Below are 17,300 nucleotides of genomic sequence, written 5' to 3' on the forward strand. Positions count from 1 at the left end.
TCATGAAATATATTTCCTCTATTGGGAAGTTTCTTCAGTTATTCTCTGTTACATGGTCCCTCCTATGACTTATCTTTTCATGACGCCCACAAAGCATTTTTTTTTTAGGTTTGTAATAACTGCTTGATTCTGAAATGTTCAAGGCCTTTACACCAGCCAGAGTCTTGTTCTTATTGCCTGGTCTATGGCTTCTCTTGTAAAACCTTAGTTATGAAATCATTAGCAAGAATCCTTCAGTTCTCCTATGCGCGACTCTAACTTCAATCCTTGTGTCTTGAAATTAGACTCTGTCATATCCACGCAACTCCAGTTCCTACCACTGCAATGGGTGTACACCCTGATATGTTTGCCTTCTATTCAACAGAAAAATCGCTGATACCTATGTCATTTGCCTGGCATAAAGTCATTCTTGAAAGAAAAACTCATTTTGCATTAACCAGTTTTCCTTTCCTATTCCAATCTTTCTTTGAGGCAATGTTGAAGTTATATATCTGTATATATTATACCCTTGTACATATGTATGTATTTTATTTTGTCAAATTTGCCATTTTATTTGTCAAATTCTGTGCTAAAGAGTCATGCCCATGTTAAAATGTCTTCTTGTTATCATCAATATCCCTATTCTTGATAATAGTCACTTATTTGTATGATTGAAATCTACCTGATAAATAAAGTGATTTTTAAAAGATGAACACTTTGCTTTGATTGTTGCCATAAGGGATCCAGGTCATTCCCCAATCTGAGAATTGTAGGTGAGGTCGGGAAGGCACCCTGTGTCCTGTTCCATCCTGTGCAGGACTTTTCTCCTTAACATCTCAGTTAGAGGCTCTTCAGTCCTGGCTTCATCACTTCCACAAAGAGGACACTGCGCTCTGATGCCCCATTCCATGTCAAGCCACTCCTTAGACTGAAAGCTCTGTCTTCCAATGAGCTGATGCTTCATTTTGCACCATGTTAATTATTTTTAGTAGGCATCGATTCATTCATTTGATGTGTTCTGCTATTGGAGAAAACTGTTTTAAGGAGCATTTTCCAACAAGCAAGTTGATGTTATGTAGGCTTTAATGTATTTGGAATTCATGAGTGTGCTTTCTCCATTAATGCACTGAAAACCAGGAAACTTGCTGTTTGTTTTGATGCAAAGATGAACTCCATTTTTTCCAGCAGAGCTCATGCTGGCCTTTGCTTCCAAGCCCTGCATCTGCACCCGCCCTCAGACTCAGTTCTTGAGTGATTCAAGTGTGAGTGACTCATCACAACTTTGAAAGATCATTAATATTTCCAGTTCTGTGATGAATTCAAGTCAGTCAGGCAAACGCCAGGCTTTTAGGAAGGATTCTTCTTGCTGGGTGTGAGAAAGCACATTTCCCCAACTCATTTTGTTGAAAGGCAGGATTAAGACTGCTAGAAAAGGAACCGATCTACTAAGTGCTAAAGAGTATTTATGACCCACAGTGCAATTTATCTTTCAAAATAATAATACAAGTGTAGGAATATCCAAGTCCTGCCAGGGCTTTAAAAGTTACATTTCATGCATGCCCAGGTATGACCTCCCACAGTAAATGTGGAGGAAGACAGACAGGTCATTTGGGTGCGTAATGAGGGAGGCATCTTTCAGCTCAGGACTGATGTTTATGTATATGATTCTTTGGAAGAGGTTTTACTTAATGCACTATATTCTTAAATTGGCTCTGTTTTAAATATAACCTTAAGAGCTACACTTTATTATATATATTCTAGACAGCTTATAAGTTATGATTTTAATCCTCTCAACCCTATAAGGTAAGTTTTATTCTTCCTGCTTTACTTATGGGGGAGGTAAAACTCAGAAACTGTAAGACCTTGCCCAAGGTCACAGCCAGTAAGGGGATCGCTACCTTGGACAGTCTGGCTGCCCCAACCACATTCTTTCCCTGTACCTTCATCTCTTCTTGGGCAAGGATTTTCTCAGTTTTAGGCACCTATTTGGCCTCTTTTTGCAGTTTTGTTTTGTTTTGTTTGTTGGTGGTGTATTTGTCCATGCATATGGAGGAACATATGGAGGTATAAGAATCCTCTTTTGTCTTCCAGTATTATAGTTCTGTGAACCACAAGACTTCACCTAAACCCTATGAAATCTGACACAAAATGAAACTAGAGAGATAATAGGAAAAGGAGAGATGATGAATTTATTGAAACTCACTCTCTTTTAGTAGACACCATCAGGCTCATATGTTAGATTGCTAGTTAATTTTGTGAGGATTACTGTTCCGAATGACTTCAGTCATTTCTGCTGCTCTATTAAAAATCCTCTTTTACATTTGAAGACCTAATAAAGGAGAAACTATGATCTCTTCTTTGTGTTACTGGAAAATTTATATGAAAGCATAATCCCAGATGGGATAGTTCTTTCTGCACCACCACTTCTGTATAAGACCGACTTTGCCATCAAACCCATTTCATCCACACACTTTCTAAATCAACATCAGCATTTGTGAGCAACTCTTCAAGACTCTTGTTCACACGCACATCATTTCAGTGCAGTTTACTTGAAACTCCCAGCAGAATGTTTCTTCGTCCTCATTTCCCTAAAGCATGAGAAGAATCGGCAAGTGACAAGTCATTTCTCTGTCAGACATGTCTGATTCATTTGGAAAATGGAAGACAGACACATTACCAGCAGCCCCAGGCCATGGCCCAGAAACTCATCAAGCAGGAGATAGAGCTGAAAACACAAAATCTTCTTTATCCATCTAAAAATGTGTATGCATTGGCACCAGCCTTTATGCAAGTTGTGATCCATAACCCAGCAAGTATTGTTTCATTCATAGAAAATCACCAAGGCCTGCTGATATGTTTCCCTACTTAGTCCTCACTGGTTCTACACCCCCCCCCACACACACACAGTGACTGCGGGAAACCCTCCAATCTGCCCCCTGTCCCAAGGATCACAGATTCCTGAGGTTGTGTGATCTAGGAGTCCTGTGATCTCAAACCCAAGTCCAAGTCCAGCTCTGACACCTACCAGCCACGTGACCTTCAGCTCAACTTCCTTCCCTGTGAAAGGGGATAGTCACTGTGCCCTGCTGACCCCAGGGTGAAGAGTGGCTGCTGAGATGATGCACGTTAACATTAACGCTTCATACACACGTGAGCATATTTCAGATGTGCCCTGAGCCCTTTGGCATCTTTGCAAGGACTTCTGTTTGCCTCTTAAATGAGACTATATCTTCTGATTTTGGGTTCAAGGTTATGAGGACATCCTTAACCTAGACTGGCTGTCCTGCAGTCCCCTGGGAATGTGGAAGCCCGGCCCTCCACCTAGTGACACACACCCTGCCAGGTACCCTGGGCAGGTGCACCTTCTCTGGCTGTCACTGCTCCTCTTTTCTTCCAGACACGGCTAGGGAGACCCCCCCTGCATGGAGCAGTGCCTGACTCTATTACAGGGGTACATTCTCTTCAGTCTTCTTGTGGTTCTTTACAGCAGCCCATTCCCTCCTGACCTGGAGCCTCAGCACAGGCTGCCCGCCATCTCCTGGGATGCTCTTCACCTGCCCTCTATCTCTCCTGAGTTTAGGGGCTGTTGTTCCTTCTCGTACCCCCTATACTTTTCACCTTATAAGATGCATCACAATCATAACTAAATACTTACTTTGTTTTCATTTGTTTAATGTCTGCCACCCCTTTTTACTGCAAACTTCAGAGGGACAATGCTATGGACTGAACTTTTGCGTGTCCTTAACATCCATATGTCGAAGTTCTAACCCCCAATGTGATGGTATTAAGAGGTGGAGCCTTTGGTTTAGGTGAGGTCATGAGGGTGGGGCCCCTTAGTGGGATCAGTGCCCTTGCAGGAAGAGGAATTGAGATAGTGCTGTCTCTGTCTTTCTGCCCTCACCAGAACCCGACCATGCTGGCACCGTGATCTTGGATTGCCAGCCTCCAGAACTGTGAGAAATAAATGTCTGTTGTTGAAGCTTCCTAGACTATGGTAATTTGTTAATGCTGCCCAAACTGACTAAGACAGAGTAAAAGGATCCTACGTCTATTCTTAACTGTTACTACTGATCAGCCATGTGTCTTAGCCAATTACTTAACCTCTCTTTGCTTCAGTTATTTCCTCTGTTATTTGAGGGGTGGTACTGTTTGATATCTATAGTTACTTTCCTGTTCTGAAATCGTATGATGTGTGTGAGAGTGTGTGATGGGCAGGGGGTGGTGACCCCTCCTGGCTCTGATAGCAAAGCCAGAGAGCAATTCCAGGCATCGTGAGAACAATGGCAGTTTGGTTGGACTGAGCTCTTTCAAAGACAGCACTCCATTTGTTGATGTTCTATGTGTTTGTTAAGCAGAGCTTTAAATCATGGAAGGCTTAGAAAATTATATTTTTATGGTACACTGAAGTAAACTGGGAGGATGGCAGTATCTATATGAGGCTCGACGAAAACATTCACGACATTTTCTTTTTATTATATAATTATTAGAAAAACAAAATATAAAATATTAGGGAAGATATTAAACTTTGGAGTTGTGGAAAACCTCCAAATAAAAACATATTCAAATTAATACTTGAGGGTGATGAGCTCTTTTTGGATTTCACACTTGAAATGCTTCATTCAGTTCCTGAGCAAGACTTCTAGATGAAAACTTCTTTAAATTTTTGAGAGTTACCATTGACAAGAAACTTTGATTTATAAAAAGAGGTGACAAAAAATATGAAACCATTTTTAAAACTTTGTTAATTTCCTATTGCTGCTGTACAAATTACCATACACTTAGTGGTTTAAAATAAAGCAAAATCATTATCTTATAGTTGGTCTGAAATGGGTTTTAATGAGCTCAAGTCAAGGTGTTGGCAGGGCTGTGTTCCTGGTGTAGTGTCTAGGGTGGAATCCATGTCTTGTCTTTTCTAGCCTCTAGAGGCTGCATTCCTTGACTTGTAGCCCTTCCTGTATCTCCAAAGCACATCCCCCCAACCTCTGTTTCCACTGTCACATCTACTCTGACCCTGACCCCCTGTATCTCTCTTATAAGGACCCTTGTGATTACATCGGGCCCACCCACATAATTCAGGATAATCTCCCCATCACAGGACCCTTAACTTATTCACATCTGCAAAGTCCCTTTCGCTGTGTAGTGTAAAGTAACATATTCACAGGTTCTGGGGGTTCGGACCTGGACAACTTTGGGAGGGTGGCTTTATTGAGCTTACCACGATTACCTTAAAAATTTGCATCAATTAAAGTTATATTTAAAGAACCAAACAGAGCTTCCTTATATGTTGTTGACAAATATGATATTGAAACTTCTTGTGAATGGATTTTTAGTCCAAGCTAACTTTTTATATCAAGTATTTCAAAATAGTAGCCATTCTGCAGAATGGGCATAAACTTGCAGAGTAGCCATCCTGTGGCTAACTGGGACCCACTAATACAGCACATCAGCTAGAAATGGACAGGAGGTAACCACAGGTTCTGAGTTGCCCCTGGTATTGGGTCCCCCCTAACTTGTTCCTCTCCATCCCCAGCTAGATGCCCCTGAGTACTGTGCTGGCTCCTTGGGCTCCTGGGATATTAGATTCTTAAGCAGCCCTTTATCCTCGATGGGTGGGTGACACTGCCTGAGTTACACATCTAGCTGGCGAGTGCTGGATGTTGATCATGGAGCTCAGAACCCACTCTGACAAGGCCACTGCCGAGTAGCCCCAGACTGATCAGCCTCAGAGGAATCAATGTCTCAAAGCATTCTGTGGCTCCCACCCTGGACTCTGAGTGAGCGGGGAGTGTGTGGCTGCGTGAAATGGCTTCAGAGTCTGGCAGCTGGGGTCAAATCCAGGAGCTCCTGCTGATGAAGTGTCTGACATCGTGCAGGTCACTTCACCTTCCTGAGCCTCAGTTTCCTCTGTTGTAAGATGGGGCTCCTACCTAACAGGGCTGTCCTGGGAGCTAAATGGGATGAGTCCTTAGAACAGCATCAGTGCTGACCATCAAGATGATGATGATGATGATGATGTTTTCAGCCTTGTCCTGTTTTATTTCTCCCAAGATAGATTCTTAATCATCTTTGTCCTGTCCATCTTCCACTGTGCTTATTAGGGGTGCTTCACGCAGTAAGCATGTGATGGAAAGTGTCAGTCCTCATGGCAGCCTCATGGTGTCTAGGTCCTGATAGAAGAGGAAGGACCTGCCTGGCTGCTGGTCACAGGCTTGTGGTGTACAGGGCTGGGGCTGCTGTGCTAGCAGGTGTATTGCTGTTCCACAGGTGAGATCAGGTGACTGCAGCAATTACTTTGGGGAAAGAATCTAATGGATTGAAACAGGAACCTAAGAGATTCCATCTCTCTTTGGTACTCCATTCCCACCTGCATGAGATCATATAATATGATTACAATGAACTCCTGAGCTAATTTGGAAATAATACATATTTATATTTAGGTTGTTATTATAGCAGCAGTGCACTGATCATTTGATTCCGAAAGTAATTTCGTTCTACAAATTTACCCTTGACATTCTAAAATGTATTTTCAGATTTAATTTTAAAAAAAAGAAAGAGCTGTGTTATAAAACAAGGCAGCATTTTTGATCCTGAAATGAAAAGGGAAAAGCATTAATTTGCTTTTAAATCTAATTAGAAACAGAAGCCACTTTCTAAATCATAATTGATAGCAGTTTAATTTGGATATGATTTTTCAGTGTCTGGAGTGCTCGTTTTTTCACATGCAGGATGAAGAAAGTGTTTTCATAGTTTTGCCTTTGTTAATTGGTTGGGTGAGCATTCAAGATTTTCTTAGAAGGTATTTTCGTAAAAATATTTAAGTATTGATAGTTAATAAAGCCATTTGTTTTTATTCAGTGGAAAATAATTTTATGAAAGCTTAAATAAAGCTGTGCAAGCAATTTTCCTTCTTTACAGTGTTTTTGGGTCTGCATTCATTGTAAGAAATGGAGCTATGGGAGACATTTTCTCAGCTCACAAACTCCTCATTGTTAACGAGGACTGGTGTGTGCTGACAGCTACCTCTTAGGGAAATGTAACCCATGGTTAATGGTGGAAAGGGGGGCATTAGCATAATTTTTTGGCAAGGACAAAGTTGAGGGTGTGTGTTGACTTCAACAGTGACTCCTTCATTAATGATGTCTTATCAGATGCCGAGACTCTAGGGGAGAGATGCAGTCACATGCTTGTGTTGTAGGTAACCAGAATCCTGTGTGAAATGGCTTTAAAAAAATAAAAAATAGAAAAGGAAAGGATTTCAATCACTTATGATTATTATTTTTTAAAGACCCATAGAAGAAAGACTCTGAAAAGAATTGCTTGTGTTTGATCAAAATTGATGCAGTGTAGAAGCAGCTTCTTTTGACATCAACACTAATGCATATTATGGTTTCTATAAGGGGAATTAGAATTAAAACATTTTTATTCTTCAGGGACTAGTCTGACAAAAATAAATCTGCTAATGCAAGACTTCAGAGTCAAGAATAAATTATATCCCCTAAGGTTTTGGAAGCTCATTTGCACATTGCTAAAGGTAGTTCAAATAATTGGAAAAAAATTTTTAGAAGACATTTAATGACAGTGTTGGAAAGTAATAGAAAATATCAAATAATTATTTTATATTAATATTCAGCCTCCATACAATAAACTACTTCCCTGACCTCAGGATTCCTTTTGATTTCCTGAATAATAAATAAAACAATAAAATTAAATGTAACTGGTAAAATTGGGTAATCTAAGATGAGGAAGTTGCAGTCATTCACTTCATGTTAGCTATTCTAGCAGTTTCTTCTTTATTCAGTTCTGTTGGTCTCTGTTAGATTCACATGGGCATAGAATGGGGTTCCTTTATGTTTACCAGGTTTTCTCATCTCTCCTTCCTAGACCCCCAGCCTGGAAAGAGGGGGTGCCCCTCTGCGCTGGGACCAGAGAGCGATTTTGCTTCAGATTTTCCAGAGAACTTACTTTCAGATCCTGTGGGCCCTTAAAGTGTATGTGGGGATCATATATGAGAGCTTCCAAGACAGACGGAATGTCCCTGGTCATTTAAGTCGAGTAGGGCCTAGGGAAGGTCTGGGTAGATGGAGGGTTACACTTTTACCTCCTATTTTCACTCAAGAAACAAGAGGTTCAACAGAACAACACATTGTTTGCAGGAAGAGTATGTTCTGAAACTAGAAGCTCTAAAAATTAATCTTGAAAGGATTTTTGAAGTCCCAGAAAGGTTTAGGTGACCCATATGATTTCAGGGGTAAGCTCTGTGCCCAGAGGTGCGCTCTGCCAGCCCATTCCCAGGCAGCCTGTGAGCCAGCCCTGGCCCTCTTCAATTTCGTTACACCCCGTGGAGCAGGCTGTCCTGTCACTGGGAGTTCTGTGATCACCCGCATTCCGTCAGTGTTCTCCTTTGATGTGAACCTCCTGTTGTGTAATCTCCCACCAGAAATGATGGAGGTGACTCGTGATTTAAGATGAGCCTGAACGAGATCTGTTATTTTTTATTTCTGGAAAATGGGATTCAGCCTGAATTATGAAGTACATTAATTTGTGTTTTGTAGCTCAGTGGTTCTCAACCCTGTCTAGACATTAGAATTACCTGAGGAACTTTAAAAAATACTGAATGCCTGGGATTTGTCCCAGAATAATTGAATCAGAATAGCTCAGGCTCAGGCCTGGCATCAATATTTCTTAAAAGCAGACAAATAGAATGTGCAGTAGGGTTGAAAACCCTGAGTGAGAGGATGGACAGGCAGTGATGGCTACTGGTACTACTAGTAACACAACTAGTACTCTAGAAAATACTTACAAGATGCTTATTATGTGCAGGTACTGTTTTGAGCATTTTTCATAGAACAAATGACCTTCATGTATTCCTTTCAATAACCTGTGAGCTTATTTCATTTTTACACATGTATATATGGAAAACTTTGGGGAAGTAGACCAAGGTATTCAAAGTGGAATGGCATTTCTTAGGGCATTCTCTGCTACAAAAATGAGATTTAACCTGTTTATCCAGGTACATCATATCTGACTTTGCACATCATTGTCTTATAGAAGACTTAGATGGTGCTTGTAGGAAGGTACTTCAAAAAGTTCATGGAAGGATCTGCATTATCTTTTAATTCTTTTTCCACGAATATTTTGAAGTACACTTATATGGTGAATATGCCTTGGTTCTGCCAACTGAGATCTGGGTATAATATAGTAAACAACCAGAAATCTTCAGATTCCAAATCACAAATCCTGGCCTCCTAGTTCCTAGTGTCAGACTTCACATCAGTTCCCTGAAACGCATCTTTGCTAAAAATAGTTTTAAGAAGCTAATGCAGGGGGACCTTAATACCTTGATAACATACTACCATGCAAAGACTTTGTTAGTACATGAAGCTCTTGGATTTAACATCTTTGCACATTTACAAGTAATCTCTTATGTTATGTTTACAACCTCCCCAGGAGGTCTCCATGAAGGGCTGGATGGGTTGAGTGAGACTGAGATTGTATTGTAACCTAGCTGGTTGCAAAGTCTGAGATCACTTGCCGTCTAGACAAGGCATTTCAAATACACATTAAACCACTAGTGTGTTGTTGCTGGTTTTGGTGTACAGTTCTAGAAATGTTAACACATGTATAGAGTCATGTAACCACCACCACCATCACGGTAGAGAACAGCAGCATGGAGTTCCCAGGGCTGGAGTGTGGCTTCGCATCAGAAGCCACCCCCTGTCTCCTCCACCTACCTGAGTATCCTGGTTAAGCCTAAATTCCTGTAAGAGATTGAGCTCTATGCCAACTCTCGCTGGTGATTTCTTGGCAGTTAGGTGACAGGCCCTTTCGAAAGTTTGGCTGGAGGTAGGAGTAAAAGCATATGCGGGGTATATGCCCTACCTTTTTTCCCAGCTTGACAAGATACTGCAATTCCTGATCCCCAAAGGAAGGACTTGAGACATGAAAAGAAGGCTGGAATCAGGACTCTAAAGGTGCAGGTTACTTTCTGGAAAGAAATGAAGTGATGGGCCCCTATAGGCCTCCAAAAATAAGATTGTAGTGCCTCCACAGGCTGCAGAGATCTGGATCTGAGCCTGGAGTGTCTAGGATGGATGTAAACAGGGCACGTGGGGGTGGGTATCAGGTGGGAGCTTGTCCTCTGTCCTGGCTCCAGACCCTTGTCAGTCCTCCTCTGCTTTTCCTCAAATTATGTTGAGCTCATGCCCAAAGGCCCGGAGGGCTCGGGTCTGATCTTCCTTTTGCATGACTTAACTAACACCTTATCAGCCTCTGTGGAATCCTCTACAGGGCAGAGCAGCCAGAAACTTCTTTGATGCCTGGGAGCCTATACAGGGAAGCTCATTTTGATAACAGCACTCAACCTTTGATCTCGACAAAGAACAAGTTACCAACTTCATTTTCAGAAATTCTGACAGTTTTGTTGACTTTGCACCACGAAAGCACAAGATCCTAGGATGAAAAGCTCTACCTAAATATTAAATAATAATATGGTTATACCCTAGGAGAAGAGAAAAGCAGCCCCTGTATCCATGTAGCTTTTCTTTTCCCTTTCTGTACCTCTGTTACAGGTACCAAGCATTTATAGCCTGTGTGTTCTAGTAAACTGCTGGCAAGACACGGGGCACATGGTCCAGTTGCCAGCACTGGGGAGGCCGTTCCTTTCTGGGTGCAGAAGCAGCGGTAAAGAGCACTGACTCATTTCTGTGATGTCATCTGACTGTGAAAGTCTTCCATAATGAAGAAAGGGAGGGAGGAAGGAGAACAGGAAAGGAGAGGAAAGACAGGAAAATAATGAATTATCTCGAAATATTTTTGCGTTTTACTGAGGAAGAGGGATCACCCGTAGTGAGATGATATGGTTTCACATTCTGCTGTGCTGTTTACTGGCTGTGCGGCCTGGTGAGATGCTTACCTTACATTGCCTCGAGGGGTCCTTATGAGGATTATGTAAAACAATCTTTATAAAGCACCTGGCAGATAGGAAGCACTCGATAAAGATTATGATACAGTCCAGTGGCAAAAACAGGAATTTCATTTTTATTTGGTTTCTAGGTCTTTCTACAGAATAGGAGATGCTCCGTAAACGTTGACAGAATAAATAGATGAGAGAATGTCTAATCAGGAGTTAGGAAAATCAGTACATACCAGCGTAGCCCTAAGCATTTGTTATTAATGTTTAGGAACCTTTGTCATGCTCGCTCATGAGTGCTTTTCAATTTTGAGGTAATGCTTAAATCTACCTAATGAAATGTCAACTATGTGTTGTTTTCTGATCCAAGAAAATAATTTAGTATAGACATAAACATTAAAATAACCGTTAGGCCAATGTCCATTTTTTTAAAAAGTATTGAATAAAGAGGGATAGACTGGACCATTTTGCTATGATATACTGTTCTCTTTACTTAGTTTCAATATTTTCCACATTTAAAAGTAACAAAGGACTGAAATGTATGTTGAATCGGAGGTATGCTACAGGACTCAGACCTATGCCAGTGCATGTCAGTTTTGCTTATTAATGAAAATAGTAAGGTGGGAATTTCATGTTCACATCTATGTGGAAGCCTAATGTTGTGTCTCCACTGTGGTTAAACAGGCGATAACAATAATGACAATCACAATACTAACTTTTATTGGGGGTTTACTTTGTACCTGGTCCTGGGTTAAGTGGTTTATTATATGCATTATTTTACTTAATCCCACACCATATCTATGAGCTGTATACCATCATTATCTTCATTTACACAAGAGGAAATAGATACAGAGGGGTTAAGAAAATTACCCAACAGCATGCAGATAGGTAAGTCCTGACATTGAGTTATAAGGAGATAAGTTATAAGGCAGACTTCTGCACAATTTTGTCCCCTCTGAGATAGCTCTTTCCCCCCAGTCTCCATGGTTAGTATTTCTGTTCACTTGTTTAAGACACTGCAAACCCTGTGGCTAAGGAGCAAACTAGGCTAATGTAAATTAATGTTTTGTTTCTTGTAAGCCATTGCTAAGATTTCTAGTGTAGAGAATGAGTTAACATAGCATTTCATTCATTAAGCAAATACTGAGTACCTACTGCCTTCCAGGCTCTGTTCTAAGAACCAAAGCAACAAGCAAGTCAGACAAGTCCCTGTTCTCATAGAGCTTGTATACCAGTTGAAAGAGGCAGACAATAAGCAAGGAAACAAATGAACGAGTGTGCTTCTTGGTGGGGTATTCAGAGAGGGCATGTATTAGGAAGTGATGTTCAAGCTGAGCCTGAATGAAGCGGGTGGGAAAGAGCTTTTCTGGAAGAGGAAAGGCCCCCAGTTGACAACAGAGTGGTGTGTTCTGGAGCAGGAAGAAGGCTGCTGTGGCTGGTGGTGAGTGTGGTAGGAGGCAGGCTTAGGTCAAGTAGGGCCTTAGAGGCCATGGCAAAGAGTTGACTCTTTTGTTCTTAGAGAAATAGATTTTAAGCAGAGGGCTAACATGATCTAGTTGATAAGGTTAAAGGAGCTCTCTGGTTGCCATAACAGGAGGGGAGAAAATTTGGGATGAACAGAGATGCAGGGACTCTTCTGGATGGCCCACAGGGACTGGGCAGAAGTGGTCAGATCTGAGTTATATTTTGAAGGCTAAGCCAACAGGACTTGTGTCTAGGTTGGTATGTGTGGGATAGGAGAAAGAGATGGATCTGGATGATTCTTGAGCTTTGGCCTGAGCCCCTGGGAGAAGCAATGTATTGTGTAACTCAATAAGGAAGACAGAGGAGGCAGAAATTTGGGAGATGGAGTTGGAGCAATTCTGGAGAGATCTGTGTCAGACAGGCAAAGTGCGAGATGCCTTTAGACATCCCAGGTAGGTGCTAAGGAGTCAGTGGGTACCCAAGTCTGGTGTTTGAGATAGCTATCATGCATTTATGTCATTCTTTTTTAGGAGTTTTTTAGGAACTTTGGTTCTTCTGGAAACTTTTAGTATTTTAGAAACATTTTGTTGTTCAAGTCTCTTTGATCCTTGAGATTCATACCTGGAGAACATGCTGGAGTGTATTGGGATTTCCCACATCCCCACCCCTGGGAAAGACACATTCTCATGATGAGTATCAGATGGGAACTCTCTATACCGGCTACATTATGGTGGAAGATTCTAAATAGTTCTCTAGACTTAGGCAGTGGTTTTTCTAAATTCTTTTATGCACATTCTCTTTACTAAGTCTGATATAGATTTTTTTCCTATTTATGTGGGTCCCAGTGGATTTCAGCCCAATAATTAGGATTACAAATTGTTAATCATGTTCACATTTAGAAGATTCCTAAAAATAGCCCAATCATAAGCATGCCAGGTCTTTGTGTTTGAGTGTCTCATACATTAAGAATGGATCCCACTGCCCCTTTCCATGTACAAATGGCCAGTGAGAGTAAAGTCATTGTGGACACCAAGTGGGTTATAAATCAGAAGACTGCGAGAAGGGATGGATGATGACTCAGTACGGAAAAACCTATAAGCCAAAACCCACTTATTTATTATGTGTGGATACGTTTCCCCAGTTGAACTATGCCTGGCTTACGTTCTGCTTCCCCTTTTTATTCCAATTTCTTAAGTCACTTTTGCTCTCTGCTGTCAAAAGCACCTTTTATCCACTCAAACTAGGACATTTATCTTACTCTTTAATCTACTCTTCTCTTGTGTTTCCAATATGTTCTGCATTTTGTTCTGTTAGCAGATTTGGTCATCTTCACTTTTTTGGTGAAGATGATTTCCCCAAGACTCACAGGACTTACCCTTCTTGAATAGGAACCTCTGATTGTACTGACGGCATCATTGGCTCTCCCACGTGACCAAATGTGGCCAGATGGTGACATTTGCAGTAACTGGGCTGTGCAAAAGCCCAAGATGGCAAGACACTAGATAGGCTTTTCAGATGGGCAGATGTGGGGACATGATCTCCCCTCTGCAATTTAACAGCTGTGTGACTGTGAACAAGTTGCTAAATTTCTTCAAGCCTCTGTTTACTCCTCTGTAAAATGGGGACAATTCTATCCCACCTCTGATATTTGAATTAGATGAATGTAAAGCATTTAGCAGAGTACCTGGTATGTAGAAGGAACCCAATAAACTTTAATTCCCTTTCAAACCCCTCTTAGTTTTTCATTTTTTTTTTAGGAAACAATAACCATACAGTCTGAAAACACACATGCCAGTAAGAGTCTATTAGTGGAGACAAATCAAGCTTTGGAAGCAAGCTAGACTGAAAACGTAAAGAGAAATTGACAATTTCAAGACAAATTGGAGAAACAGAGCAGTGGGTTCTGAGTGTGGTTCCAGGACCAGCAGCGTCAGTATCACTTGGGAACTGGTTAAAAATGCAGATTATCAGAGCAACTGAAGCAGAACTTGGGGAGTAGAGTGGACGGTCAGTGTTTTAGTGAGCACTATGGTAATTCTAAAGTTTGAGAACAAAGGTCTAAGGTAAACTCAATAGGTACGGGTGAGGAATAATGGTGCGTGTTTTTGCCTGTACGTTTGTGTGCATACACACCCGTGTGTGTAGAATGTTTGTAACTGTCAAAACTATTAACCAAACGTGGTAATATCAGCAAAACCTGGCCAAACTGGTGATTAATTACCCATTTTTCTTTGGTACTATTATTTGTATAGAACTATATCTAAAATGTTTACTTGCAGTGATTTTGCACTGAATTCATTTTGGGTTTTTAAAACTGGATTCATCAACTTTTTTTCTTTTTTTTTTTCCCCTAGGAAATTCCACTTACTTGGATGACCATGGACCACCTCCTAGTAAGGTAAAATGCTTGTGGTATAAATCCCCTTTTCCTTTTCTCAATACTTCCAGCTTCTGACCCTAGTAGCTCCTGGGCCTCCAACAGTCCCAACCAGATCCCTCCTGGCCCTGGATCATTCACAAGAAAATAGTGGATGACAGATGTCAAGTTATTTTTGACTTCTAATGCGGAGGAAGGGGAAGAACATGAAGGTAGCCAAATGATGAGAGCCATTATTCAATCGGTGGCTGTAGCTGCCCAGACATTGGAGCCTTGGGCTCACATCAGACCTTTGGCAGCCTGTCCTGTTTGCTGCCTCATGTGCCTTGGCTTCTGCGCCGGCCCGTGATGTGATGGCCACAACCCGTCCTCCCCATGCCTTTGGGCACTGGGGCTAGACTCGCACCTGTCCTGTTCTCCCTGGCCTGCCTGCGTTGGGATATCCCACCCACGCCCAGCCAGTGCCTTCTCAGGCCTACCCTGGCCTGGCCTTTGTGTCCACTTTTGTTCTTCTAAAAATAGTTTGGCCTGACTTTTAAGGGGCAGAACAGTCCAGTAGTGTAGTTTCCCTACCACTGTCTACTTTCCTGAGCTCAGTGAAAGCCAAATACCAATCTACTGAAAAATGAGAACAATAGAACAAAATGATCATTGTATGTAAGAAAATATATGTAATGCAATAGACTATTCTTTATTCCAAACTTATGTCCCTTGTACTTTTTTGACATTAATTATTTATTCCTTATAGAAAATGATGGAAATAGTTGATCATTACTTGGGGAAGGGGTTTGTGCTTGGCAAATAAAAAGTTGGCAATCCTATATCTATCACTCTCGCATTAGGAATTTTACTTCTGGTCTATGAATTCTTAAAGTGGAGATACCAATGCTCTGGCTCTCCTAGTACTTGGTGGTTTTCTTAGTCTTTGACCACTTAAGGTGATGCCTGGAAAGAGCAGTATAAGTACCTGGCAAGAAGATAACCAACCACCAACCTTAGAGGCAGAAAATTTACTCCAAAGTCAATTGAGACCACCACCATGTTTATGAGCATGAGCTTTGGAAGAAGATATTTCTGGATTCAGTAATGGCTCTGCCACTTTCTAGCTGTACGACATTGGACCATTACTTAATATTTTGAGCCTCAGTTTCTTACGTTCAGGGTGGGACCAACAGCATGTCTAAAAGGACTGAATGAGATGATGTATGGTGAGCACTTGGCACTAACATGGAATAAGTGTGAAGTCAACAGTAGCTAGTGTTAGCTAGGCTGGGGTGACATGAAGATTATTGAAGAATGGTACAGTAGTCTTGATCCCAATCATGAATGGCTCTACGTCTCGATCCACTGCATGTTTACTGAGTGCCTGAGACACTACAGGCACTAGAAACACAAGTACAAAACTAAATAAGAACAAGAACAAAAATAGCTCCTATCCTAGAGGAGCAAAAGACTAGAGAGGATTATGTGCCATCTGAGGATAAGGACCACGCCTAACTCTTCTCGGTACCCTCACATCCCTGCATTAGCCTGCAATGCACAGAGAGGCGTGCCATGGCTATTCACTAAATTTCTTCAAATTGGACCATGGAATCCAGAGCTGGAATCTGAATCAGGTCTCCTGGCTCCCATCCCAGCTTCTTTCCACTAGGCCAGTATTCTCAGACTTTAGCTTGCTTCAGAATTACCTGGAGGCTTGTTAAAACCTAGATTGCTGGGCCCAGTCCCCTGAGTGTCTGATTCAGTGGGTCTGGGGTGGGACTTGAGAACTTGCATTTCTAACAAACTCCCGAGTGAGGCTGAGACTGTGGGCCTAGAGGCCACATTTGAGAACCACTGCTCTAAAGGCCATGAATGTAAAGAAAACCATTTTCCTGGACATTTCCTGTGTTGTTTTCACTGTGAATAGCCTGGAGAGAGTGGTATGGCTTATTATATAAAAAGTTTATTAATTAATTTAATGATGACTCACCATCATAAGTTTTCTTGTAGTGAAAACATATTTCCTTTCATTAGTAACCTGCCTTGAGTGGGAGAGGGGGAAGGAAGAATGGTGCAGATGGCCTGATTGATTTCTTCACCACTGACTACCCTTGTCTCCCAAGTGGGAGCCAAGTGAAACCCTCCCCACCCCAGTCCTGCCTTGATGTCAGGGAAGGAAGATTAGGTGGCTGTCTGTGGGACCCATCTGCTGTTTCCCTCAATGGTTTGTTGGGATATTGCTTGTGATTCCAGGCTTGATAAACAGAGTTTTACCTGGTCAGAAGGCCCAGGCCCACTTTGAACTTTTTCCTTGGTGGCCGGCCTGGGCCACCCTTTAGCCTGGCTGCTGGCCTGCTGTAGCTGGTTGGCCATCCTGCCTGCCTCTTTGCTAGTGTTGTCAGTGCCTGGGTTTGGTGTTAGCTGGGCTCACTCCCGCTTCTGCTGTGGGCTCTTCCCTAGCTGTGCGTGCTCCCCCTGTGTCTGCAGTCTGGGCCTCAGCACCCCGCATCCCTCACCCCCAGCTAAAGCTCCCTGTGATATACAAAAATGATCAAGTTATATTAGGTCATTATAGAACACTTTCAGAGT

The 17,300-nt window shown here is 41.8% G+C and overlaps 1 protein-coding gene across 1 annotated transcript in view; it reads left to right on the plus strand.

Moving 5' to 3' along the window:
- The window catches only part of UST (uronyl 2-sulfotransferase), a 276,233-nt gene that overhangs the window by 92,864 nt on the left and 166,069 nt on the right, over positions 1–17,300 (plus strand). The window contains exon 2 of the mRNA XM_063097233.1: positions 14,707–14,750. Within this exon, the coding sequence (XP_062953303.1) occupies positions 14,707–14,750 (44 nt within the window). The remainder of the gene's footprint in view (positions 1–14,706; positions 14,751–17,300) is intronic.

This window comes from Cynocephalus volans, chromosome 5 (assembly GCF_027409185.1).
Source record: "Cynocephalus volans isolate mCynVol1 chromosome 5, mCynVol1.pri, whole genome shotgun sequence".
Lineage (NCBI taxonomy): Eukaryota > Metazoa > Chordata > Mammalia > Dermoptera > Cynocephalidae > Cynocephalus > Cynocephalus volans.